General features: G+C 62.6%; 1 protein-coding gene across 2 annotated transcripts; it reads left to right on the top strand.

Annotated features, from left to right (window-relative positions):
- Positions 1 to 144: 144 nt before the first annotated feature.
- On the top strand, positions 145 to 26,801 carry HIP1R (huntingtin interacting protein 1 related). Of its 2 annotated transcripts, XM_037160968.2 has the most exons (32): positions 148 to 302; positions 13,614 to 13,677; positions 14,044 to 14,186; positions 14,465 to 14,521; positions 15,620 to 15,700; positions 16,572 to 16,648; positions 16,934 to 16,995; positions 18,527 to 18,667; positions 19,221 to 19,278; positions 19,369 to 19,444; positions 19,546 to 19,686; positions 19,789 to 19,850; positions 20,064 to 20,136; positions 20,249 to 20,432; positions 20,518 to 20,606; positions 20,689 to 20,805; positions 20,886 to 20,987; positions 21,244 to 21,438; positions 22,405 to 22,552; positions 22,667 to 22,753; positions 22,922 to 23,029; positions 23,151 to 23,287; positions 23,488 to 23,598; positions 23,712 to 23,770; positions 24,100 to 24,130; positions 24,214 to 24,276; positions 24,586 to 24,686; positions 24,808 to 24,913; positions 25,023 to 25,146; positions 25,225 to 25,286; positions 25,399 to 25,605; positions 25,879 to 26,801. In XM_037160968.2, exons 1-32 carry the CDS (start codon positions 210 to 212, stop codon positions 25,924 to 25,926), a joined length of 3,207 nt encoding a protein of 1,068 aa, XP_037016863.2. In that variant the 5' UTR covers positions 148 to 209; the 3' UTR covers positions 25,927 to 26,801. The 2 variants fall into 2 exon arrangements, with proteins under 2 accessions (XP_037016865.2, XP_037016863.2); XM_037160970.2 differs by lacking the exons at positions 25,225 to 25,286; positions 25,399 to 25,605; positions 25,879 to 26,801 and having other exon boundaries at positions 145 to 302; positions 24,586 to 24,700; positions 25,023 to 25,108.

The following is a 26,801-nucleotide window of genomic DNA, read 5'->3' as shown; positions in this document are numbered from 1 at the left end:
GGCTGCGGACGGGCGGGCGAGCTGGGCGGGAGAAGCCGGACTAGTGCGGGGGCGGGGCCAGGGTCGGAGCCAGAGCCTAGGCCGGGGGCGGGAGGGTAGACTGGGCGGGGCGGGGCGGAGCACGGCGGCCTCGCGGTGCCTAGGCTCGGGCGCCCGCGGAGGCGCGCTCATTCGCGCGGAGCCGGCCGGGGAACGCGGGCGGCGGCAGGATGAACAGTATCAAGAACGTGCCGGCGCGGGTGCTGAGCCGCAGGCCGGGCCACAGCCTGGAGGCCGAGCGCGAGCAGTTCGACAAGACCCAGGCGAGCAGGGGGGTCGCGGCGGGCGGATGGGTGGGAGCCACACTCTCCTTTGTCCCCCCACTCCTGTCCCTTAAGGCCTAGCCTGCGACCGCATCCGGAGCGCCGGGGCCGCTCCCCGGCCTCGGCTGCCAGAGCCGCTTCGCGAGCAGGTGAACCGGAAGCGCGCGCCGGCGCCGGCGTCGGGGCCGAGGTGCGGCTGGGGACGGAGGTGGCCCGGAGCCAAGGTGGCCGGAAGCCGAGATGCGGTGGTGGGCCAGAGGGGGTCAAGGTGAGCGCGGGGCCCAGGTGAGCGCTGGCGCGGCTCGACTTGATTCCTCTGCCCCGGCCGTGCCTCCTCCCCAGCTCCTGCGGACCGGCTCCTGTCCCCTTCTTCCAAGCCTTATAAAAAATGACCCCCACCTCAGGGAAGCAATGCATTTCCTTGAAGGAAACTCCCTGTTTCCTTTTCTCCTGAGCTGTTTTCCAGGGCCGCGCAATATCTTATTACCTGCTGGGCGAAAAGTTTCATGTATGCAGCCAGACTTGTTTGCCCGAGCGCTGGCTCACACAGGAATAGGTTCACACCCCCTTATTAAATACCGGCGCCTGACAGACGGAAACTTCCTCGGCCCCCTTCCTGCACTTCCCACGCGCCCGCATCTCCATCCTGGGAAGGTTATTTTAATCATGAAACAATGGCGCGGGTGTATATTTGGACATGTGTTCCTGCGGGAGCACACGACGCTGTACTTCTGGTTTTTCTGTTCTTTTTCACTTTGCAAACACTTGGTGTTCTTAGTCCTCGGGGATGGTAGAACATACTTGGTTATTTCCCAAAAAAGTCACCCAAAGCCCTGGCCAGGTAGGTAGCTTGGTTAGAGAATCATCCCCCACGGGCCAGGCTTGCGGGTTCCATCCCAGGTCAGGGCACATAGAAGAATCAGTGGATGCGAAAGTAAGAGGAACAACAAATCAATTGTCTCTCTCTCTTTTTCTCTCTGAAATCAATAAATAAAATTTAAAAAGTCAACCAAGGCTAAAATAGCCATAAAAAGCCTTACTTTTGAGGTTTTAAGAAAGATTTTATTTATTTATTTTTAGACAGGGGCAAGGGAGGGAGAGAAACATCAATGTGTGGTTGCTTCTTGTGTGTCCCCTTCCAGGGACCTGGCCCACAACCTAGGCATGTGCCTTAGACTGGGAATCGAACCAGCGACACTTTGATTCGCAGGCTGGCATTCAATCCACTGAACTACACCAGCCAAAGCAAAAAAACCTTACTTTTGAAATAAAGGAAGCCAAAAGGACCCCTCCCACCCTGTCAGAAGCTGGATGGTGACATCTGTGGCCGCCATGAGCAGGCTCCTTTCCACCTGTCTTTGCACAGAGCAGTAACTTCTGTGGTTGCTTTCAAAACAAGGCAGCTCTTCGAGCTGTCGTTTCGCAATAAGAAAAACTTGGGGATCTACAGCATTAGTGCTCATGATTAACCGCCAAAAGGGTGATAAGGCCCCTTGGGGCACTCAGGCCTTGTGGAAAGTCTAGGGCTAGAGTTCACCTAGCCACAGATTAAAACCCTTGTGATCATCGTCCTCTGGCCGACGGTGTTTTTTTTAACCCAGAGAGTCCATTATAAAAACAAATGTGGCATTTAAAGTCATGAATACATCATCGATTGTGCCAGGAGCGTGCGGAAGGATGGGGACAAATTTAATTGGCAGAGAGAATCAGGATGTTGTCAGAAGCTTTATTCATTCCCTGTTTTCTTTTTTCTTGCTCTTGAGGAGGTGTAAAGCAGTCTGATCGCTGCATAGAGAAGGTGGGATTGAAAAGGCCAAGTTCATTGATCTAACTTGTGAGTTATTATAAATCAAGGGCAACCTTTACCATTGAAGAGAAGGAATCTCTGATATAGGTCCAGACATGTTCCGGTGGTTGGTTCTATAAACAAGGTGTTTTGTTTGTTTTTGCTTATTGGTTTTTTCCTCAGGGGCAGAGAGCGTTACTTATAAGAAGTAACTTTCTAATGGGTGAAAATAGCATTTACCCATTTGCTAATTCCAGGGCTCTTTTTTTTTTCTTCTTCTGGAAAGACAGTTTGAGTTCAGTGTCTGGCTCTGCTTGTCTTCAGAGTGACTTCCTGAGGGCTGTAGGAATAAGGTTTTGTGCATGGTTAATATTTAATCAGATCTTTCCCAGAAATACCCAGCGCGCCACCAGCCAGGCCCCAGAAGCGGAAAGGACCCGGAGAGCTGAGGCTGCTACTTACGTTTCTCCTGTGGACACAAAATAGCACATCCCATTCACAGATGCTCCTTCCCTGTGGAACACGCTGCCCATGTCTTCGTGGTGACCACATCACCCTGTGCCACCAAGGACCACTTTGGCCTCCTTGGAATTTACACCCTTGCACTCCGCCAGCCCCGCCTCCGCTTGTGGGCTAAGGGGTCAGGAAGAGGAGAAGTGCTTACATGTTAGCTGTCCTGACAGGCCAGCATCCTGTGGAACATCCCGTGTCCAGGGAAGGCACCAGGTGCTGGTGTTGGTCGTGTGGTGTGAGTGTGCGTGATCCTAGGGGGAAATGTGTGGAAAGCTGGTCCGTTCTTCCCTCGACTTTAGCCCCTCTGGCGATAAAACCCTTTTCAAAGTGGATATGAGCAAACAGCGTCGGCTTTTTGTCATTGCTGTAGCGCGCTGAAGCTCGAGTGTCGCAGAATGTAGCACGCCCGCCCTGGGGACCGGCAGGCTGCCTGTACCATCGAGAAGATGGCATGGCTGCATGGAAGGCTCCGTCGGCAGGTGGACCTGGGGGCTAGTCCGTGGCCAGGGGCCAGGAGCTTAACTCCTGATTCTGTGTCCTCTGTCAAAGTGGAGATAATTCCATCCACTTCCTAGGGCTGTTCTAAGATACCAGGAGATACGGCCGTTCAGCTGACTGTCAGCCCCTCAAGGATGTGCGTGCCCTGATTGCTGTGAAGGTGTCACAGTCCTTGCTAAGAAAATGCTCATCAGCTGACCTCGAGATGGAGCTCAGAGCCTGGGGTAGCCAGGTGGGCCCAGGGCGGTCCTGGGACCTTGAAATGTGGCAGAGGGAGGCAGGACGGGCCGGCAGAGAGATTGAGCGCCGGGCTGGGAAGGTGGAGGGAGGACGGGGCCCCCACAGAGGAACGTGGCGTCTAGAGCTGAAAAAGGCAGGGAATGGGTTCTCCTGCAGAAGCTCTAGAAAGAAAGGCAGCCCAGCCATCACCTTGACATTCACTTCGTGAGACCCGCCTTGGACTTCCGACCCCCAGAGCTGTGAGACGGCGTGCCTTGTTTCAAGGCCCTGAGTTTGTGGTGACTCGTTGTAGCGGTGATAGGTTATTAACAGACATGCACAGAGTGCAAAACTCTGCACTCTGCACAGGGTAGTGCTGTGCAGATGGCCAGCTAGCCGACTTTCCCCCTTCCTTCCCCGTCCCCCAAAAAGCACTGAGTTTCAGAATGATTTCAGGCCTTCCACCAGCAAGGAGACTCCTTCGAGGCCTGTCATGGGTGGGGACTCAGCAGATAGGAGTCTTGCAGACGCCAGGTTCTGGTCTTGCTTTTTCCTTAGCGCTGGGGCCCTTTGCTTCTCTGAGCCTCAGTTTCCCCTGCAGCACATGGAAATCGAGCCGCAAAGCTCCCGCCCAGGTCAGTTCAAGAGAGGGGCCACACCTGAGTGTGCCAGGCCCGGTTCGGAGAGGTGAGCGGCCCCGGGGGTTGGGGTGGGGAAGGAGGGGGAAAGAGGGGAGCTTATGAAAGCCAGGGCATCAGCCCCACGCCCCCAGCCAGTGACACGTCCCCGCAGCAGTTACCGAGGAACTGTAATCTCATGAAGACGAACACTTAGTGACTCTGAGGACTCCCCAGCTGCTGCTCTTGCTAGAGCAGCGCTGTCCATTAGAAGCAGGGTACACGCCACTGTCCGCCCACCCACATTCGGTGGCCACAGTAAGAAGTAAACAGCAACACATTCCTTGTAACCGTGTCTTTCCCTTAGCCTGGTGATTCCAGATGTAGCCATTTCTACCTGCAATCACCATAAAAATGATGAGTGGGATAGCGTACCTTCTTTCCCCTCCTAGGTCCAGGGTCTGGGTGTGTCTGGCACTCAGGGCGCTGGGCTCACTCTCCCGTGCTCAGCAGCTGCAGGGGCTGGTGCAGATGGCACAGTGCGGTGTGAGGGCCACAGGGGTGGAGGGGGCTTTGAAGACTGCCAGGGCCTGTGCGCCTGCGAGTTGGAGCGATTCAATCTGGCTGGAGCCTCTTGAGTGGTTTGGTTTGGTTTGGTTTGGTTTGGTTTGGTTTTTACGGTTTCCTGCCAGGAATTCTGTAGAATCCCATACTGAAGGCAGACCACGGGATGCGACAAGGCTTTGGTCCCTCACCTCGGGCTTCTGGTTTGCAAGCTGTCCCCAGATGCATAGCGCCCTCTCCTGACGCCGCGCCCTCCACCCTGACCTCTCCCTGCAGGGGTCTCCTCGAGTGGATGGGAGCTGGACGCGTGCCCGCCTCTGTCTCCACTGGCCTTTACCAACACCGCGGGGCCGCAACGCTCTAACTCGCTGACCCTTTCCAGGCCTCCTTTACCTGTTTACCAGAAAAGTCCCCGAGTGCGAGAAGAAATCTAAGCCATGTGGTGGACAGCCAGCCACCCCACCACTGTCACGGGGGAGGGGCAGGCCTGTCTGCCCTCTGCCAAGTCCCCATGCTCAGGTGTGGCACCTGCCACCTGCCACAGACTGGCTGAGCAGAGGCAAGCCAAGACCCCTTTCCACAAGGGAGGGAGCGAACCCAGCCCACAGCCACCCTGGGGCGGTGCCCTCAAAGCCGGATATGAGCCGCTCCCACAGCACTGACCCCCCCACCCCGGGGTCCTCCAGCTGGGGTGGGTCATGGGCAGTGAGCTGTGCCCTGCCATCTGGTTCTGCCCCCTCGGTGATGCTCAGGCAGGCAGCTGACTTCCTGATGCTGGGGCTGCCAGAAACCCCTCTCAGCCCCTGGTGGTCAGGTGACCTCCTGGTGCAGATGGGGGTGGGGGTGGGGCTGCCAGACCTTCCCCTCCCACCTTCCATCTCTGATGCTCCTTTGTCTGGTGACAGGTTCATGACGGCTGTTTACTGTGTGTCTGTTGCTTGTTCTGTGGGAAGAGGAAGATCACTGTTGCTGCCCTAAGAGTCTGTGTTTTGGTGAAGGAGGCAGCAGATGGGCGGCCTGCCGTGGCAGAGCAGTTAAGAGCCCATTTCTGTCTCAGCCCCTGCTCTGCAGAGTGGGCACGGTCCTGGGCTCCCACGTCCGGCTGAGAGCACTGGCAGGACTTCTGCCGCCCGAGCTGTTCCGTAGTGTCCTGAAGGGCAGGTTGGACCAAAAGAAGTAGAAATGATGTCCCTCTGGGGTCCTGTCCCTGAGTGTTGGTTTGGCAGGGCCCAAGTGGGAGTCAGTCCGCAGCCTGGCCAGGTGGACCCCAGCCAGTGCTCAGGGTCCCCTTCCCCAGGACAGTGCACCTGCTTCTGGGAACGTGTCCTTCTGGAAGATGCTCCAGGGGAGGCCCAGGGGATTGGAGCAGCCGGCTTGTGACTCCCTTGGCAGAAACGCCACCCTCCTGACCTTGCCCCAGGCCGGCACCCCTCCTGGGCAGACAGGACCGATCGTTTGTGAATGAAACCCGCTGGGCACCCGGTGCAGCAGCTCTGAGTGGAAACTCAGGAGCCGCATCCAGGGCTGCTTGGCTGGGCGACAGGGAAACCCGGCCTGAGACGCCTGCTAACCTGAGATGCCTGCAAGCCAGGCCCTCCCCTCGTGCTCTTGATCTCAGGCAGAACTCAGATATCACCTTGTCCGTGAGACCGCTGGGTGAGGGGCCTGCTGGGCTCCCTGGTCTCACGACACTGCTCGAACGTCTGTCTGTCTGCAACGCTGCAGCCAGACTGTGGAAGTGGGCACGGGGGAGGTTGGGCAAGGTTGCACCGCTTCCCTTCTGGGCTTCCTCAGTCCCGCCCCCTGAACCCCGAGATCCTCAGGCAGGGGGCGTGGCCTCCTCTTGTGTCTCAGCACTCAGGAGCACATGGCCCAGGGACACACTCGGTAGGCCTGGATTCGGGGCTCCCTTCTTCAGGCCGCCTCTCGGTGTGGCCTGAAAGGCCGCGGTTCCCCCTGCGGGGAAGGGCTGAGTCTGCGGAGAACCGTGTAGGTACGGCAGGACGGTCTCTTCTCCTGCTGAACCCAACACAGTCCTCAAACTGCAGAAGCTCCACCTGCCAGGGAGTGACTCAGGCCCCTGGCTCGTGGGACAGACGGGTCTGTGGAGTGATGTCACCAAGGCCCAGGGAGCAGAACTGCCCAGGCAGGCTCCCTGTCCATTCCAGAGGTGGGACTCAGGGCGCTCTCCTCCTCCTCTGTCACCTGTAGAGCTGGGGGCAGGGAGAGGAGGCAGTGGGCGGGGCCCTCCCAGGAGTGGGCGGATCCTCCCTTCCTGGCTCATGCCCCTCCTCCGGGAGGGCAGGTGACCCGGGCTTGGCCTTCAGTTTCGCAAGGAGAGGCTGGGGCTGATTGTAGGCTGGGGCGTGACCAGAGAGAAAGGGCGATTCACGCCTTGGGACCCGTGTCGCGCCACTGCCTCCCGGCTGCAGAGATCCCCGAGCTGCCGACCTCAGGCCCGGCGCGCCCAGCTGCTTTGTATGTGACCACTTCCGAGCCGCCTCCTCAGCTACAGAAATCCTGTGTTTGCTTTCATCAATGGCCTTTGAGGTGGCAAAGGCGTCTGAATGAGACCTCTCTGTCCTTCACACGGCCCTGGAAGGGCTGAGGCAGAGTAACTCACGTCTCTGCCAGTGCCCGGCCCCGGCTCTTTGAAGGACGGTTTTGTCCCCTCTGAGTGCGTCATGATAAACAGCACAAGGGGGCTTAAGTCTGGTTCGTCTCAGGGCTCACTTTTTTTTTTTCTTTTCCTTTTTTAAAATTTTTTATTTATTTTTATTGATTATGCCAGTACAGTTGTTCTATTCCCCCCTTCATTCCCCTCCACCCTACCCCCCATCCCCACCATTACCCCCCCTTTAGTTTATGACCACGTGTCTCAAGTTCTTTAGATTTTATATTTCCCATACTGTTCTTGCCCCCCATCTATTTTCTACCTACGGTCTATGCTACTTATTCTCTGTACCTTCTCCCCCCCTTCTCCTCCTCCCACTCCCCTGTTGCTAACCCTCCATGTGATCTTCATTTCTATAGTTCCGCTCCTGATCTAGCTGTCCTCTTAGCTTGCTTTTATTTTAGGTGTGGTTGTTAATAACTGTGAGTTTGCTGTCCTTTCACTGTTCATGTTTTTTTAACTTCTTTTTCTTAGATAAGTCCCTTTAGCATTTCATATAATAAGGGCTTGGTGATGATGAACTCCTTGAATTTGATCTTATCTGAGAAGCACTTTATCCTTGGACTCCCAGGTTGCTGGGTTGTGATGCTGTATTTGGGGGCGTGGTCAGAGCGGGGAAATGGCGGCCCCCTCTGCTGTTTCTTGCCACGGGGTGAGGAGCAGAGCCTTAGGTGGTTCACCAGGGTGGGGCCACTTAGGTCGCTGGGTTATGACGCTGTACGTGGAGGCGGGGTCAGAGCGGGGAAATGGCGGGCGTCCTCTGCTGCCGCTGCCGCTGCCGCTCGCTGCTGGCCTGCTGGGTCCTGTCCAATTGCCCACTCCCTCGCTCGTCTATCCACGCATGGATGCGAGACCACAGTCAACCCGCAGCCCTGCTCCCTCGCTGTTTTCCCGCGGTCGCTTGCTGAGTTGCCCACCAGGTCCAACCCTGCTCCTGGATTCCGCGCGCCTGAGTCCGTCTGACCGAGTTTTCCTGTGCAACCCCGCTCCACCAGCTGCTGGTTTCGTCCCTCTTACAGGTCAGGCTGAAGAATTTGTTGTTATCAGACTTCCGAAAAGTTCAATTTTCTGTGTTCTCTGTTTTCTGTTGCTAATATTTAGTTGTCTCTAAACTTGGTTGTGTGAGGAAGCACGGCTTCTCCACCTATGCCTCCATCTTGGCGGAAGTCCTCAGGGCTCACTTTTAAAGTAGAAGTCATTTTACGGTTGCCTTCACGTTGAACTCTCCTGGTCAGTCACTAGCTGAAGGGAGACTCTCACTGCCTTGAACTTCACCAGCAGTTGTATTTGAAAGAGCTTTGTTCATTTATGTGTCCCCTTTCTCTTGTCCAGTAAAGGTTTTTCAGCAGCCGGGGGCAGGGCCTGGGGACCGGAGGTGCAGTGGGGTGCAGAGCGAGGGCTCCCGGGCCATGTGTGTCCGCTCAGGGCCCAGGCAGACAGAGTGTGCATGGTGAGCAGGGCGGTCTCAGAGAATAAATGTCCTGAGTGAAGGCCAGCAGGAGGGTCCTCTGCGTGTGGGGGTGGGCGGAACAAGCCCTCCCTGAGGGGGGTGACGGAGCAGCACAGCCCGGTCTGTGGGGACACCTGCCAGCCTCGCCGGAGTGGCAGAAGGAAGGCAGGGGTCCCGGGGACCCCGTGGGTGTTCTAGCCAGGATGGCTGTGTGCTTGCACCCTGGGAAACGGGGTGTTTCTGTCCCACTCCCAGACGGGGCAGTCGTCTGGGAAGGGGGATTTCTAAAGTGAGGGCTCCCTACGGATCTGGTGGGTGGGACGGGCCTGAGGGCTGGGGAGCTGCGGCGGCAGTGGTGGAGCTGGGTGCGGAGCCCCGAATTTGTCCCCAGGCACGTGGGCGCTGGGGCCAGGGTCTCCCTGAGCCCGGGTTCCCGGCTGTGAACAGCGCCCCGCAGCTAGAGGATGCCAGGTTTCCCCAAGAACAGCCAGGGCTGCAGCCCCTGTCACACGACTCGGCCACCCTGCCCAGGACTGTGGGTTCCCAGGGCAGTGCTCCTGCGCCGTGCGCAGGGGACCGTGAGGTGTTTGAGCTCCTTGATTAGGACCGTCCCCTCCCCACTGGCCCCCTGACTCTGTGGCTGTTCCTTAAGGTCCTGGGCCCCCATGTCCGGCGTGAAGCCTCACAGCTGGTGGGGATCAGGCTGCTATGAGCCGCCCTGGGCCGGAGCTTCTTGTATGGTCTGCACCTGGAGTCTGCCCGGCCTGGTCCTGGATTCTCTCCTCGGGATCAGCTCCTGGGGCCTCCGCCGGCACCAGGTTGGGTTTTTATTAACAAACAAGGGCGAGATTGTTCCTGGAAGCAGGGGCAGGTGTGGCTCAATGGGGGCCTTGTAAGAGGCCTTGTGGGGTGTCCCTGCCCAGGCCTCAGGGCAGCGGCCACCCGGGAGGGAGGTGGCGGGAGCTGAGGTGAAGCCCAGGGCTCAGGGTCCAACGCCCTGGCCGCAGGAACGGGGGGCCTCCGGGCACCACCCTGGTTTGAACAAATCCCCACCCAGGCTCTGCGTCCACCGGAGCCAGGCCAGGTCCTCAGGGAGCCTGCCTCCTGCCATGGGTGGGGAGGTGGGGGGGGAGACAAAGAGGGATGCCTGCCCCTCCCCTGCCCCCCAGAGAGGCAGCGGGGGATGGGGTGGGGGCTGAGAGGACAGTGGCCAGAGGCAGGTGGCCTGGGCTGCCGTTCCCTGGTCAGACCTGACAGGGGAGGCTTGCGTGAGGGCCAGTCAGTGTGTGTGAGGTGCTGAGAAGAGCCCCCGGCCGGGCATAAGCACCTGGTCAGCAGTTGGTTATCATGACCTTGGGCAAGCGAATGACTTCCTTTAGCCTCGGTCTCCTCATCTGTCCTCACCCAGTGGGGCGCCCGGCACGTGGCTGAGGGCCATCGAAGTCACTTTGTTGCTAGGATTTCAAGGCCGAGGCTGGAGCTCGCCTTTGCAGGCTGCGAGGGCCGGCCTCTCCGGCGGCCGGTGCAGGGCGTGCCCCAGCCGATTTTCCCAGCACGGGAGCCGCGGGGTCTGCATGCCCAGGAAACTGTGACAGAAGCCACCCTCGCTGTCTTTGCGGACGCTCCGACTCCCTCCCGGAAGCCCCCTGACCTCCTGCCTGTGTTTGGGGTGAGGGGTTGGGGCGTGGGCTGGTCCCTGCCCCCTTTCCCCACCACTCAGCGGTGGAGTAGAAGCTGCTGTCTTCCCCCCTGGGATGCAGAGAGGCTGGCAGATCCCCAGGGTGGTGGCCGCCTGCCCTCCCCCCACACCCGGGACCCCTCCCTCCAGCGCTGGGGTTCCCTCCTGACATGGTCCCTAGTCAGTCTGTGTCCCCCCGGAAGACAGCTCTGCCCATGGCAGTTGGTTGGCATCAGCTGGGAAGGATTAAACTGGCCATTGTTGGAGCAGCTGGGGTGGCACTGGCCGGTGGCTGCCCCTGGGCGCCTCAGGAAGGCAGTGCTTTTCATGCAGAGCTCTAGAGCTCCACAGGGGGGTCCCGGGTTCCCCCTTATCCTTCTGTGCCCTGGAAGCTGGCGTGAGGCTGCCCTGCTGTGTAGACACATCCGAGCGGTGGAGCTGCTTGGACGAGGCTGTGGGCCCAGGGGCTGAGCTGGGTGGGACCAGCGGAAGGACAGCCCAAGTGAGGCCCACCCCTGCAGCCCTGCAGAGGGACGTCCAGCAGGACTAGTGTCCTGGGGCTTCAGGTCCCTCCTGGGACGGGGCTTGGCTCCTGCTTCCGCAGGAAAATCCAGGCACTGTGAGGGGCCACAGACTCCCTCTGTGTCTTCTCTGAGCCGCCTTGTGAGCCTCCCCAGTGCGCATCTGCCCTGCACAACGGGGCCGTGTTCCCGCTGGGCGGGGCCCTGTGCCTGTGGCCAGCACCGGGCAGGCAGGCCTGGAGGGCGGGGGAGGCGTGAGGGCGGCGCCGTGCCTTTGAAAACCTTCTGTGTGCCAGGCACCATGAGGGGCTGGGGGGCGGCAGTGACCCGCCAGGCGGAACCCCCCCCCAGTGGTGCCGACATCAGGGTGGAGCCTGGATGAAGGAACCGTTGTAGTCCAGGGGTGGGAGCACGTGGAGCAGCGTCAGGAGATCAGGCAGGGTGGCGTCAGGAGGGTGGCAAGGTGAGCAGAGGCCCCTGGGGAAGGGTCCAGCAATGAGAGGTGGCGTGTTGAGTCTTCCTCGGGGAAGACTGGGAGGTGGGGGTGCCTCCCCTTAATCTGGGGCCCAGCACTGTTGACGCCTTTGGTCCTCGGCACCCCCCTCACCTCCCGGCCCCGGGCGGCCTGCCCCGCCCCGCTCTGCTCTGCAGGCTTGGCTTTCGGCTGCACTTGCCTGGAATCTCTGGACCAGGTGGCAGTTGTCAGAAGAGCCAGCTCAGGTGTCAGGGCAGCTGGAGGATGGGGTTACACACTCCCAGAGACCAGACACTCCTGGCCTCTGAGCTGGCGGCGGCTTGCTGCCCGGGAGGCACAGCCCACCCCCGCCTGGGCACTGCTCCAGGCCCCCCCAACTCTGCCCGCCCGCACAGGCAGGAGGTGCCTAGGGGCAGCCCCACTGAGGACACAGGCTGTGGAGTCGGCCAGACCTGCGCCTGCCCTCACTGGTTGTACGGACACGAAACCTAACCTAACCTCCGTGCCTCGGTTTCCCCATCAGGGAAGTGGGCTCATGACCACTTCCAGGGGTTGTTGCTGGGAGGCATGTTGCCCGTGCCTGGCACAGGGTAAGGCGGGTGCCTGGCACATCACTGCCCCTGTTGGGGGCACAGTCCTGCCTGGGCGGGGTGTCCTTTCTGCTAGGGCTGCAGCGTCTCTCTCAGCAGCTGCTCAGTGGGGCTTGCTGCCCAAAGGTGGGCGCCACGGGACAGGGTAGCCTCCCCCATGAGGCTGCTGAGGCTTTGACAGCCAGAGAAGTCAGAGCGTGCCGCGCTCCTGCCAGGACCTGGCTCCGCCAGGCAGGAGCTGCGGCCCTGACCCGCCCTCAATGCTGCGGAGTGGCCCCGAAGGGCCTGCTGTGAGGGGCGGCAGGCCCATAAGCAGAGCCACAGTGGGCACTGTGTGTGAAAGGTCAGCCTGCTTCGCCACCGAGGTGGGTCCAGAAGCCGCCCCTGCCCAGCCCCCAGCAACATCAGCTCCTAGGTCCCTGCGTCTGATCCGAAGGCCCCTTCGCCCCCACGGGCTGCTTTTCTTGCTGAGGAGACCTCCGCGCAGGGCAGGCTCCCAGTCTGTTCACAGTGTGCCCAAGCTGCGCCAGGCGCCTCCACGCCAGGCAGGGGCAGTTCCTATTGTTCAGATGCCAGCGGTGGGAGGGCAGGGGCTGCTGCCGTGAACAGAAAGTGCCGGCACTGTCCCTTGCGCTCTCTCTGCCCTCTCCTCTCGCTCCTGCCCAAGGTCCTGGGCTTCCTGTTGACAAGGCGGTGACCCAGGGCTTGGGGCCGGCTCAGGCTGCAGGGCGAGCATGCAGCGGCCCTGGCTGAGGCGTTGCGGAAACCTGGGCGGACCGGCTGCCCAGAGGGGTGTCTGCATCGCTCAGGGCCCCTCCCCACCACTCTCAGGCAGTTCTTCTCAGTCCACAAACCAGGTGGAGTGGGCAGAGGCGGGTAAGACCTGCCGCCAGGTGGAGAAATGAAGCATCCACAGGTCGCCCAGGGCCCATGGTGGTTCCTGTGTGAAGTGGGCAGGGGGTGACTGACAGGTGCCCTGAGCCACTGGTGAGGGAGCAGCCGGTCCAGGAATCCTTCTCGGAAGAGGAGGCATTGAGCTAAGGCGGGTGACACCAGAGGACGAGGCCAGAGGAACAATGAGACTGCTGCTTGGTCAGTCTCTTGCTCAGTCAAGTGGCAGCAGCAGGCGTGGTGAGCATGGTCCCCTTCCTGCCGCCCCCACTGGGGCCACGGTCACCGTCTGCCTTGGCGGGGTGGGAGCTGAGTCAGAGGGGCCGCCTGCATGGGAGGGAGCAGGAGCTGGGCGCACCCCGGTGTTCCGTGTCGTGGCTGTGTGGGCCTCGTCGGCTTGTGTCATTTCTCTGGATCCTGCCCCGGTAAGGTCGGGATGACGTGTGTCTGTTCACAGGGTGTTGTGAGGGCTCAGCTTCTCCCAGTGGCCCAACAGGACTGGTGTGGGGCCCTGGCTGTGCCCACTGCCCTGCAGCCCGACGGCCTTGCTTCCTGGGTGGGCGGAACGCACGCAGGTCTCTGAGGAGGGGTGGGCTCCTGTGGCCACAGCCAGCATGCGTCCTTACCGCCCAGACCCCTGAAAGCTCTGGTGGCTTCGGGCGTCAGGGGTCTGTCGGCTATTGTCTGAGCTGTGCATAGTCAGGCCTTCAGAGGTTCGGTTTGCCTGAGTTGAGAAAGCGTCCGATTGTCCGTCTCCGTGCTCAGCTGTCACTGGCAGTCATCCCCTGTTCCCCGCCCGGGTGGTTTCTGAGCTCTGCCCCTCGGTTCCCTACAGGCCATCAGTATCAGCAAAGCCATCAACACCCAGGAGGCCCCCGTGAAGGAGAAGCACGCCCGGCGTATCCTTCCCTGCCCCCGGGTCCCTGCCCCGCCTGGTCTCTGCCCCGCCTGGTCTCTGACCGGGATTGGATGGGGGTGGTTTAGGGGAGCAGGGTGGCCACTGGGGCTTTCTGAAGTCCGTCCTCGCCCAGACGGGAGGCCCCGTAAGGAACACCACCTGCCGTCTTAGACCGTGGGCTCCAGTTAAATTTGAAGGGCACGACCTGGCCCTTTTTCTTGCCCTTGGCTGAGAACCGCAGCTCTTGGTGACCTGGGGCAGGTGTGGAGGGGGTGGGCTGTGGGGAGGAGGGCCTCAGGGCTGTAGGGTGAGGGGCCGGCTTTCCACGTGGGTCTCTGGTACCTGCACTTGGCCTTGACGCTGGGAGGCATCATTCTGGGCACTCACCACGAAAAGGGGGCCTTCACCTTCTGGTCCTACGCCATTGGCCTGCCACTTCCCAGCAGCTCCATCCTCAGCTGGAAGTTCTGCCATGTCCTCCACAAGGTCCTTCGGGACGGGCACCCCAACGTGAGTAGCCGCTGTCCACAGGTCCCCAGAGGCTCTCCTGTTCATGCCACTTGGGGTCAGGGCGGTGGGAGGCTGGCGGGCCAGGGCCCTCTGTCTGCTGCCACCTGAGTGGGTCCCTGTGAAATGGAGACTCGTCCCACCCAGCCCACCCCCCACCCCACCTGCCCTCCTGCCCTCGGTCCCCGAGTGCCATCCAGTGTGGGGGTCAGTGTGTCAGGGCCCCGCCTGCCAGTTCAGGGCTCTTCACCCCCTCCCTTGCCCCCCTGTGTGTGCTGCAGGTCCTCCACGACTGCCAGCGGTACCGGAGCAACATCCGGGAGATCGGAGAGCTGTGGGTAGGTGAGGGGCGAGCTCGGTGGCCTTGGGGTCTCGCAGACAGCACCTTCCACACAGTCCTGCTGCGGCCCTGCCTGGGGTCCGAGCCCCCAGCACCGGGGCCGAGCGACCACACCTCCTGTGATGGGTGTCTTTCCCCTTCCTGCTCTCGCAGCGGAAGTGGGAGCAATGCTTTTGGGGGCAGCAGTGGGTCAGTGAGCCCCCCACACAGAGCTGCGGCCTTGCTTTAGACCACCTGGGACAGGAGGTTCCAAGCACAGGGCCGGGGGCCCAGCTCCAGGAGCTGACGTCAGCCCTTTGGTCCTGTGAGCCAGGAGACACAGCCGCCAGTGTCTGGGTGTGTCGCAGTGGTGATGAGAGCCATGTGAGAGGCGCAGCTTCCCGGGCCCCCGAGACTGCTGCTTTAGAATCTGGGGATCGGAAGTCTGTGTTTTCCGGAAGCTCCCCAGAAGATGCCCATCCATGGTCAAGGCTGAGAGCCCGGGAACATGCAGTCTAGGTCCTTGCCAGCCTGTTGGGGACTGGGGCGGCCCATGCGGAGGGATGGCCTCGGCCGTGTTTCTCCTCTGGGAGCCAGGCTGGGGCCCCACCAGGCCAGTGTGAGCCCCGGGCTGCTGTGATTTACCTATGCCCCCGAGGTAGGGAGAATGGCAGCCGGGCGCCATTTGCAGACACAGGCCCAGCTGGTGTGGCCCCCGGGGACAGGGAGATGGGAGGTGACAGAGGAGGCAGCTGGGAGGAGGGGACACATGCTTGCTGGAACGTGCCCCCCAGCTGCCACCAGCATTTCAGTGAAGCACCCAGCTCAGAACTGGCCGCTGCCCCGGACAGGGAGCTCCCTTGTCCCGAGAGTTTGTCTGGCAAGACTGACTCGGAGTGCGAGGGCAACAAAAGGTGAGGGAGGGAGCTGAGGCCCAGGGGCCCAGCGGAAGCGGAAGCGCTCCTCCTGTGGAGGAGTCACGCCTCTGGCGGGTCAGCCACAGTGGGTGGGTGAAGGGACAACTCTCAGCTTGTCACCTCAGTCTCCTGGCCTGCCCCTGGGATTCCCGGGCACGTCCCCAGGCCAGCAGGCCCTGACCCCATTGCTTTCCCCGCAGGGGCATTTGCACGATCGCTACGGACAGCTGGTGAACGTGTACACCAAACTCTTGCTGACCAAGATCTCCTTCCACCTCAAGGTAGCCTCCTCAGCAGGGCGTGGGGCTGGAGGGACCCTGGGCCGCAGACTAGGAGTTCACGCATTAGGAACTAGCACACGGTCGTGCCCTGCGGCTCGCATCCCCGCCGGAGCCCTGCCTCCGGTGAGCCCGGCCGGGACACTGGGTTCTCAGAGGAGCGTGAACCCCGCTGTGCTGGGGAGCGGCTGCAGGCTCAGACCATCGGGAGCAGGGAGGTCGGGCTGCGCAGAGGCCACAGTAAATCAGTTCTTGCCGATTCCTATCAAATCCGTGTGGCAAGTGACAGTTCTGCCGCATTTGGTGGCAGGCCGTCAGTCGGAACCTGACGCGTGCTTCAGCCCGTGCCCTGCCCACCCGCGTTCTCTTTGCCGCTCCGTCACTCGTCTCCGTCACAGTTCCGGGAGGCCCGCGTGCCGGCCCTGGCACGTGGTGGGTCGTGTGCTTACCCCGTTTTATGTTTCAGTGTAATAATAGAAATAAAGTGCACAGTAAATGTAATGCACTCGAATCACCCCGAAACCATCCCCCTGCCCCCAGTCCAAGGAAGACTTGTCTTCCACGAAACTGGTGCCAGAAGGGTCTGGGACCACTGTCCCAGGGGAAATGAGGGTCCCAGCACTTGATGAAGGTCAGCGCACCTTGAGGCACGTCCCAGGGACACTGGAGGTGGACCTGGCCTTGCCCTCGGCTCCAGGCAGCTGCTCCGCCCTGGCTGGACTTCCTGTCCTCCATCCTCGGGTCTGGTCACGCCTCGGGCAGCGCCCAGGGCGGGTGGGGACTTCCCCAGCCTCTTGCCCTCCCTTCAAAGTTAGAGGCGGCTCAGGCCCGAGCCCCCACGGGCTGCTGTTGAATGGGGGTGTCCTCTGCACAGCACCCCCAGTTTCCTGCGGGCCTTGAGGTGACGGACGAGGTGCTGGAGAAGGCAGCTGGGACCGACATCAACGACATGTGAGTCCCACAGGCAGGTGGGCTGGCCTGGCCCCGCCCCCTTCTTCTCCCTCAGGGTCCCTGTGCATTCAACCCAGGGTCTTCCATACCCATACCCAGCCTCTCATGTGTCTGTCAGTGGCTCTCGGGGGCTGAAGGTCTTGTCCCCAGGGGTGGGGTTTGAGTGGAATCAGGTATTTTGGGCTGAAGGGCTGCTGTCCTGTGCAGAGGCGTGTTGGCGAATGGGGGTCCGCACAGGGGCAGGACCCCCACCCCCACTCAGCCCTCTCTCCCCGACCCCCGCAGCTTCCAGCTCACCGTGGAGATGTTCGATTACATGGACTGCGAGCTGAAGCTCTCCGAGTCGGGTGAGCCTACGCCTCTGGGAGCCAGACTCGCTGGCCATTCCCTGCCCTGCACAGTGGGGGGCAGCGCAGGTGCCCCAGCATGGGGGGGGTCCGGCCCCTGGTGGGCAAGGTGTTTGCCTTCCCCTCCACCAAGTGAACCCCCACTTCTGTCCCAGTGTAGGAAGAGCAAGGGACAGGGGCCACCAGGAGCTGCGTCTTCGGGTCCTGACCCAGTCCCCTCCTGGGAGAGCTCTTTTGGGCTGCCCTGCCTGTTTTTAGCTGTAACAGGCTCTGAGTCATGGCGGGCGTCCCGGCCCAGGGACCTGGCAGCCGCTGACAGGAAGTCTCAGGGCTCCCCCTCCCGGGGCCGCAGAGGTGGTGGTTTTGGGTGACAGCTTCAGAATAACGTGTGGGTGACTGACTCAGTTTTCCGGGGAGGACGGGAAACAGATGCCTGTTTAAGGGAAAATCAGGAGTCAGGAAGAGGTGGGTCAGGACTCTGAGGCCAGGCAGTCCTGTGGGCAGTTTGGAGCTGAGCTTCCATGCCCGGGAGGGGGGCCCCGCCCGGGACGCAGCCAGGCAGCAGCGGGCAGGTGTCCAGGGCCGTGGCTGCCAGCCTGAGCCCTGGCAGAGAAGTGCGGGGGGGGGGGGGCTGAGTCCTGTGGCTCCCACCCCTGTGCTGCTTTGCCTTGGGTCGTGGTGGAATGCGGGCGGGGCAGGGTCCCCAGGAGGGAAGGTGCAGAAAGCCCACAGGTGGGCCCCTCTCGCCAAGGCCAGCGAGGTCTCACTGAAGCACTGAGGGACACCTCCTGAGTGCTGCCGCTGCCAGCGTCTCCCTGGAGAAAGGTGCAGGGTGTGTCCCCTGCTGGGAGCTGCTCACTTTGTACTTTTGTACAATAACAGCCGGGATCGGAACACCCTGGGCACCTCAGTGGAGAGAGGGCCACAGCTCAAAAAAATCTCCAAAATAGACCATCACATGTGTTTCCATTTTTTCCAAGGAAGGTGTACTTGACATGTAATTAACAATTAGGGTTTTTAAAAAGATTTTATTTATTTTTAGAGAAAGAGAAAGAAAGGGAGAGAAATATTAATGTGTCGTTGCCTCTCACATGGCCCCTACTGGGGACCTGGCCTGCAACCCAGGCATGTGCTCTGACTAGGAATCAAACCGGCCACCCTTTGGTTCACAGCCTGCACTTAATCCCCTGAGCCACACCAGCCAGGCAATAGTTAGGTTTAAGTGGGTAAAGGACAGCACTTAGCTCCTCCCCTCTCGTCCGGTCCCTCCCGGGCTTTCTTGTGTCCCTGTGGCCTTGGCATGGGGCAGTCGTAGCTTGTGGGCACCTCGCCTGGGAGTGAGGAGCCACTGGTGTCCAGGACCCCAGGCTGTTGCCTCCCAGGGCTCCCGTGACAAGGTCACGAGACCTCAGCTGGGGCCGGGGCCCGGGCCCGGCACTGTCCGCAGCACGGCCCTCGCCTGCCAGCCCCTGCCTGCGACTCCCAGCCCTGTGCTCACGCTCCTCCTCCTCCCGCCGCCCCTGTCACGCAGTTTTCCGGCAGCTCAACACCGCCATCGCCGTGTCCCAGATGTCCTCGGGCCAGTGCCGCCTGGCCCCCCTCATCCAGGTCATCCAGGATTGCAGCCACCTCTACCACTACACGGTCAAGCTCATGTTCAAGCTGCATTCCTGTGAGTCCCCGGGGTGGGCCCTGGGGTCCCGCCCAAGCCCCCAAGGGGCTTCCTGTGTCCAAAGCAGGAAGTGGAGAGGTCAACCGAAAGTAGCGGTGATGAACTCGTTACCATTGACATGAATTGCATACTCGTTACGAAAGATCCCCGTTTCCAGAACAAACACTTAGTGAAAACAGAGGCGCAGCTCTGCCGTCCTCTCGCACACACGGCCTCGGCAAGGGGCTCTGCAGCCCTGCGTCCCCCTGGCGCGTCACGTCTCCACCGTGGGGGCTTGTCCCCAGGAGTCACTCTGAATACCACTGGCCAAGGGCACCTGAGCCTTTCAGATATTAGCCCAGGACGCACTGGAGTTGAAAGTGAGGTCACAGCGCCCCCCAGAGCCAGGCCCCAGCGGGCTTGCCCTGGTCTCGGACTGCCCTTCCCACTCTCTGTCTCTTCCCTCCATAGAGGGACCGGCCGGGCAGCAGCAATCTCCCTAATCAGTGATGGTTTCTAGAATGTGGAGGAAGGGGAGCAGTGGGCACAAAGTTCATTGAGCCTGTGCCCCCAGGTCTCCCGGCGGACACCCTGCAAGGCCACAGGGACCGGTTCCACGAGCAGTTTCACAGGTGCCGGTGGGACGGGGCGTCCGGCACGGACGTGTGGGCTGGGCCGCCTGCATGGCCGGCTCCTCCCTGACCTCCCGCACGCTCCCGCAGCCTCAGGAACTTCTTCCGCCGAGCGGCTGACATGCTGTACTTCAAGCGCCTTATCCAGATCCCCCGGCTGCCCGAGGTACCGCCCTGAGCTGCTGCCCGGGGGTCCTAGGGATGGTGAGGGAAGGCTCCCAGGTTGGAGGGGGGATGCTGAGCTGCTCTTACCTGTGGCCCTGGCAGGGCCCCCCCAACTTCCTCCGGGCCTCGGCGCTGGCGGAGCACATCAAGCCAGTGGTGGTGATCCCGGAGGAGGCCCCCGAGGACGAGGAGCCGGAGACCCTCATTGAGATCAGCACGGGCCCCTCCGCTGGGGAGCCGGCAGTGAGTGGCCCCCTCCTCCTGCATGGGTTTTGGGGGTGACTGTGCCCCTTCTGCTCCCCCCCTGGCCTGGAGGCTGGGAGTCACTGTGCTCTGCTGTGGCAGGTGGTGGCTGACCTCTTCGATCAGACGTTCGGACCCCCCAACGGCACTGTGAGGGATGACCGGTAAGGGCAGGCAGGGCTGGGGGGGCCCGTAGGGGGCTGCAGGCAGGAGGGGCCACGTGCAGGGGGACCGGAGCTCTCACACCCAGATCCCAGGTCTGCAGGTGAGACTGCCAGCTCCTGTGCAGGGTCTTTTGATTTTCCTGGTTGACCGAACTTGAATTCCAGGCCTGTGAGGGCCTCCAACAACCCTGCCTGCCTGATCCCTGTCCCCAGGGACCTCCAGATCGAGACCTTGAAGAGGGAGGTGGAGACCCTCCGTGCGGAGCTGGAGAAGATGAGGCTGGAGGTGAGGGGACGCGGGTGGAGGTGGGGCCTGGGGCTGCGCCGCGGCACCCACCACCTGCATGCAGGCCAGGCCTGGCCCAGCACCTACATCCACATCCTTCCCACCACCACAGGCCCAACGGTACATCGCCCAGCTGAAGGGCCAGGTGAACACGCTAGAGACCGAGCTGGAGGAGCAGCGGAAGCAGAAGCAGAAGGCGCTGGTGGACAACGAGCAGCTCCGCCACGAGCTGGCCCAGCTGCGGGCCGCCCAGCAGGCGGGCGAGCGGAACCTGAGCCTGCGGGAGGAGGCCGAGAGTGCGTGGGCGGGAGGCGGAGCCTGCAGGGGCCCCAGTGGGGGCTGCTGCTGAGCCGGGGTCACTAATGCACCTCTCCCCCGCAGAGAAGGCCAGCGCCACGGAGGCGCGCTATGCCAAGCTGAAGGAGCAGCACAGCAAGCTAGTCACCACGCATGCAGAGCTGCTTAGGAAGGTGGGGCCCAGCCCTGGGGGCAGCGGGCGGGACGGGGGAGCCCCCAGTGGAGGCAGAGTGTGAGCCGGCACTGCCCGTGCAGAACGCAGACACCGCCAGGCAGCTGACTGAGAAGCAGCAGAGCCAGGAGGAGGTGGCGCGGGTGAAGGAGCAGCTGGCGTTCCAGATGGAGCAGGCGAAGCGGGAGTCTGAGATGAAGGTGCGTCCCTGAGAGCACACGCCGGCTCAGGCGTCCCCCGGCACCACTGTCCCCCTGACACGCTGTTCTTACTGTCCCAGCTGGAGGAGCAGAATGACCAGGTGGAGCAGCTCAGGAGGGAGCTAGAGGCCAAGGCCGGGGAGCTGGCTCGCACGCAGGAGTCCCTGAGCCGCACGGAGCAGGTGCGGCACTGGCGGCGCCGGGAGAGGACGGGACGGAGGTTCAGGCGCTCTGTCCCCAGAACTGCGTTGCATGTGCCTCGGTGCCACGGGGTTGGGTCAGAACCCCCTCGGGGATCCTGGTGCCGGGCTCCGACCCAGCACCCGGAACACATGCAGGAAACGGGCCCTGGCCTTCAGGGAGCTTGCAGTCTCGTGGGGGGCGGGGTAATGGAGATGGGGGCCCCGGAACCCCTGCTCACTCGCCCAGTGTCCACAGAGCGGGTCGGAGCTGAGCTCGAGGCTGGACGTGCTAAGTGTGGAGAAGGAGACGCTAAGCAGTGCCATGCGGCAGCGGGAGGCCGACCTGCAGGCGGCACAGGACCTGGTGCGGGAGAAGGAGGCGGCGCTGAGCCAGGAGCAGCAGCGTCACTCCCAGGAGAGGGACGAGCTGCAGGCGCGGCTGGCGGACAAGGTAGAGGAGCCCCTCACCCTAGGTGACAGCTGGCTCGAGAGAGTCCCAGCCCACCCGGTGTGCGTGGACCAGTCCAGGGGTTCTGGGTTCATCTCGCACTTCTGGGATGTTTTCACCACTCCAGAGAGACCCCCCTCCTCAATGAGCCGTTCATCCGCACGCCCGCCCGCCGCCGCCCTCTGATCTGCTTCCCGTGGCTGACTTGCTCGTCGTGGGCATTTCGCAGACCGGGTCGTTCTGCCAGACCAGGCAGACCAGGGCGACCAGGGCTGGCTTCTTTCACACATGTGCGGGTTCACCTGCTCTTCAGAACTTGCTGCCTTTTCAGGGCGCAATAATGCTCCGCCCTGTGGGTGGACCACACGGTGTTTATCCATCCTGAGTTGATGGACACTCAGTGCTTTTCCACTTTCTGGTTACCGTGAATGATGCCGCTGTGAGCATCAGTGTATAAGGTTTTGTGTGGGCGTGGTCCTGTTTGTCTTGGATGCATGACACGGGGGTCGGCTGGGTCTCGTGGTAGCTCTGTGTTGAGCTGTTGAGGCACCGCCGGTGTCTGCTGGACCGGCTGCCTCACGTTCCAGTCCTGTCGGGAGTGTGTGTGGGTTCCGGTGTCCCTGCACCCTCGCCGGCACTTGTTCCTGTCTGTCTGGCCCTGCCGGTGGTGCCTCTCTGTGCGTGGTTCGACGTGGGTTTCCTGATGGCTGATGATGTTGTGTCCCGTGTGTGTTCACTGCCATTTGTGTGTCTTGGGAGAAATGTCTGTCCAGATGCTTTGCCTACTTTTTTTAACTGGCTTGTTCCTCTTTCCACTGCTGAGCTGTCTGCCCTGCTCTCGGGGGACCCCAGCCCCTGGGGGTGGAAAGTCCCGGGGGTGGCCTGCCCTCCGACCAACCGCCCCTCCAGCGAGGGCCTCAGCCGGTGCCCCTGGGGCCGGGTCTCTGAGCTGCCGCTCCCGTCCCACAGGAGTCACAGGAGCAGGGGCTGCAGCAGAGACTCCTGGACGAGCAGTTTGCGGTGCTGCGGCGCACCGCCGCCGAGGCCCAGCGCATCCTGCAGGACGCTGTGGGCAAGCTGGACGACCCCCTGCACCTGCGCTGCACCTGTTCCCCCGGTAGGGCCGCCAGCCTGGCACTCTGCCGCCTGCTTTCCAGACTGGCTGGCGGGGCGGTGTGCTGCCCCCCCACCCACCAGAGGCTCTGCCCCTCACCCCTTCTCTCTGTTGCAGACTACCTGGTGAGCAGGGCCCAGGCGGCCCTGGATGCCGTGAGCCCCTTGGAGATGGGCCACACCCAGTACCTGACCCACAGGTCGGGTGAGTGCAGGGGACGGACGGGCAGGCAGTTGGGTGCTGGTCCCATGGGCCCTGGCTGCCCCCTGCCCTCGGCAAGGTTTCCCACAACGGGGAACGCTGAGCTGGGCCGGGGGCCGGGGTGACGCAAGGCTCCGGTGGCGTCAGGTCTCACTCTTCTCTTCGCCCCAGATGCCTCTGCCCTGGTGGCCGCCCTGACCCAGTTCTCTCACCTGGCTGCGGACACTATTGTCAATGGCAGCGCCACCTCCCACCTGGCGCCCACCGACCCTGCCGACCGTGAGTGGGCCTGGGCTTGCGACACACAGGTCCTCATGGTGGCCCAGGGGAGGGACAGGTCCTGGCGTCAGACCCGGGGCTGAGGCCCGTGCAGGAGCTTCTCACAGTCCTCTCCCCGCAGGCCTGGTGGACGCCTGCAGGGAGTGCGGGGCCCGGGCACTGAAGCTCATGGGGCAGCTGCAGGACCCGCAAGCTGTGCAGCAGGCCCAGCCCGGCCTGGTGCGGACACCCCTGCAGGGCATCCTTCAGCTGGGCCAGGTGAGTGCACAGCTGAGGCTCCAAGTGTGGGCTGGGGTCCCTGACTTGTCTGCACCTTCCTCCAGGGCCTCTACGGTGCCCGGGGCTAGACAGAGCACCCACCCCCAGAGTCCTGCCGCCCCAGCCTCTCCCAGGCTCCCCATGGGACGGCTGGGGATCAAAGACACCCCATCTGACCCCCGGTTGCCCTCCTCCCCTAGGAGCTGAAGCCCAAGAGCTTGGACGTGCGTCAGGAGGAGCTTGGGGCCGTGGTGGACAAGGAGATGGCCGCCACGTCCGCGGCCATCGAGGAGGCGGTGCGGAGGATCGAGGTGAGGAGCGGGCGCAGTTCCTGTGGGGCCCTGGGGGCTGGTGTAGCACCGGAGGCCCCCTGTGCCCACCCCGCCCCCCACCCAGCCCCCTCATGGCTCTGTTCCTGGTGCAGGACATGATGAACCAGGCCCGCCACGCCAGCTCCGGGGTGAAGCTGGAGGTGAACGAGAGGTGAGCCCCTACTGGTCCCAGGCCCTGGACAGGGCAGGTTCCCAGAGCCCCCCAGAGCCAGAGTGGGGTGTGGGGCACGATGGGGGAGGTCCGCCCTCCTGACAGCTCAGCTCTCCAGAAGCACAGGCAGGGGGCAGGGCGGCCCCACCCTCCGGGCCTCTGCTGCCCAGCCCTGGTGTCCGGCTCAGGCCCCAGCTTGTCCCACAGAAGAGGCCTGAGGCCTGGCCAGCTCCCTGTCCTCCTCCCTGAGCCGCGCACTCCCTAGGGGTCCTGGGGCCACACTGCAGATCAGTCTGTCTGTCTCTCTCCCTGCCTCCTCCCTCCCACAGGATCCTCAACTCCTGCACAGACCTCATGAAGGTGAGTGGCCAGCTGGGACCCCAGGGTGGGCGGCCTCTGTCATGGGGGGGGGGCAAGAGTGACATATGCCTTTGTCTTGGCAGGCCATCCGGCTGCTGGTGATGACATCCACCAGCCTGCAGAAGGAGATTGTGGAGAGTGGCCGGGTGAGCTGGCCCTCTGGGCGGGTGGGCCCCACGGCTGGGCTGGTGAGGCACAGGCTTCCTAAGGGGCCATGATGCTGATGCCCTCTTCACCCCACACCACTCCAGCCTGGGCCTGAGCCCACCGCAGGCCTCCTTTGGGCATGAAGCCCCCTGCCCCAGGGTACACGTGTATGTGTCTGGAAACCACAGCTGCACACCCCCAGCCCCAGGGGCTGCCCTTGAGTCCCATGGAAGGGCTTCGGGAGCTTCCAGTGCGACCTGTGATGCCTTTGACTGGCTCACCCTGCCCTTCCCTCCTGTTGCCGCTAGGGGGCAGCCACGCAGCAGGAATTTTATGCCAAGAACTCGAGATGGACTGAAGGTCTCATCTCCGCCTCCAAGGCCGTGGGCTGGGGAGCCACGCAGCTGGTGTATGTCGCCCCAGGTGGGGGGCAGCAGGGGGTGTGGGGCCCAGGATCTGGAGAGGGAGTGTGGGGTGGCTGGGCTCTCCATGGAGTTGGAGACCCAGGCCCTGCCCGGCTCTGCCCCCAGGGAGTCGGCCGACAAGGTGGTGCTTCACACGGGCAAGTATGAGGAGCTCATCGTCTGCTCCCACGAGATCGCGGGCAGCACGGCCCAGCTGGTGGCCGCCTCCAAGGTGAGGCGCTGTGCCCGGCCCGGCCTCTTTGCTCGGGGCCCTCGGCTCTTGGCCCTGGGGGACGGACGCCCCACACGTGGCCTGTGCCTGACCCGCGCCCCCCCCCCAGGTGAAGGCCGACAAGCACAGCCCCCACCTGAGCCGCCTGCAGGAGTGCTCCCGCGCGGTCAATGCGATGGCCGCTAACGTGGTGGCCTCCACCAAGTCAGGCCAAGAGCAGATTGAAGACAGAGGTGAGTGCTGGGGGCCCGGGAACAGCTGGGCAGGGTGTGGGGGGCGGGCAGACACTCAGCTCCCGTCTCTGGCCACAGACACCATGGACTTCTCCGGCCTGTCCCTCATCAAGCTGAAGAAGCAGGAGATGGAGACCCAGGTAGGTGCCCGCACATGCCCCACAGCCCCACGGGTTCGCGGCTGAGCCCCACGAGGGCGGCGGGCTCCCTGGGAGAGGCCGAGGGGTCCGCTGAATGGCACTTGGCCCGCAGGTCCGCGTCCTGGAGCTGGAGAAGACGCTGGAGGCCGAGCGCCTGCGGCTGGGGGAGCTTCGGAGGCAGCACTACGTGCTTGCGGGGGGCGTGGCGGCGCCCGGAGAGGAGGAGCCCAGCCCGCCCAGCGCCGCCCCTCACAGCGGGACCTCCAAGAAGCCGCCCCTGGCCCAGAAGCCCAGTGTGGTCCCCAGGCAGGACCACCAGGTAGGACCACCAGGTGCCAGGCATCTGTGCTAGGGTGGGCAGGGGCCCTGCAGCTGCTGCCGGCCTCTGCTCCCAAGAATGTGGGGCACAGGGCCTTGGGCAGGTCAGAAAACACGGACCAGTCGGAGCAGAAACGCTGTCCCAGCAATGCCCGGGGCTCCGTGTGACCGAGGGGAGGATGCAGGGGGCTGAGGAGACCGGTGGTGCGGGGCCTGGGCTGGGTCACGAGCCCTTGGCCATGCCCAGTGAGCCCCTCACTTTTGACTCCTGCAGCTGAACAAAAAGGATGGCGTCAGCTCGGCTCAGCTCGTGAACTCCTAGGCCCCTGAGAGGTCCGGCGGGACCGGAGGGTGGGCCTGGTCCCCACGTGGTTGCCCTGACTTTGCTAAGAGCCTTTGAGGGGAGCGCTTCATGTACCAGGTGTCCTGGCCTGCCCCTCAACCTGCATCCTTGTCCCCGAGGTCCCCAGCCCTTACCGAGCTGGTGGGACCTGGGCCCAGCGGGACTGACGGGCAGCTCTCGGGTGTGAGTATTTATTTACCTGCCACAGGACCGACTGAGAGCAGCTGGGACCCGCAGGCCTGAGCCACACGCAGGGAGCTCGTGGCACTTGCTTTCTCCCCAGTTGGAGCTCTGCTTCGTGGGCTTGGAAAAGCAGGGCTGTGGGGGTGGGGGGTCGGGCCACCCTGCTTTTGGACTCAGGGTCTGAGGTGAGAGGTGAGCGGAAAGAACACAGGCCCTAGGACACGGATCCACGGAGACAGGGCCTCGGGCAGAGCAGGGTGCCTGGGACGGCCTGGGGGCCCCCTTCATCCTCAGGCCTCACTCCAGGGCACCTGCAGTGGGGTGCTCAGAAGGGTGGCCTGTGTCTGGGGGAGAGGTGGGCTGGGTGCCGCTGCCAGCCACAGGTGCTGCCCTCACGCCCGGAGTCTGCTCCTGCGGAAACCTGGCGACCGCCCGCTTCCTGTTTTTTCATTCCGACTGGCCGCCCTTGCCCTGGAGGCCCAGTGCTGGCCAGCTCCCTGTCACCCACGTCCACCGCTACACTCTGCCCTCCGCCCTCCGGATCAAAGGAGCCTTGTGCTGCTGCACAGGAAGAGGGCTGCCTCGCCCAGTCAGAGGAGCTGTGAATGAACTTGTGTTCCTTGAGCGTCCCCTTGGGGAGTGGCAGGGTGGGGTGGGGTGGGGGCCGGGCT

The sequence above is a fragment of the Artibeus jamaicensis genome, unplaced genomic scaffold (genome assembly GCF_021234435.1).
Source record: "Artibeus jamaicensis isolate MK-2021 breed Jamaican fruit bat unplaced genomic scaffold, CSHL_Jam_final contig_525, whole genome shotgun sequence".
In the NCBI taxonomy this organism is placed as follows: Eukaryota; Metazoa; Chordata; class Mammalia; order Chiroptera; family Phyllostomidae; genus Artibeus; species Artibeus jamaicensis.
This window is presented reverse-complemented; position numbering and strand designations above follow the sequence as displayed.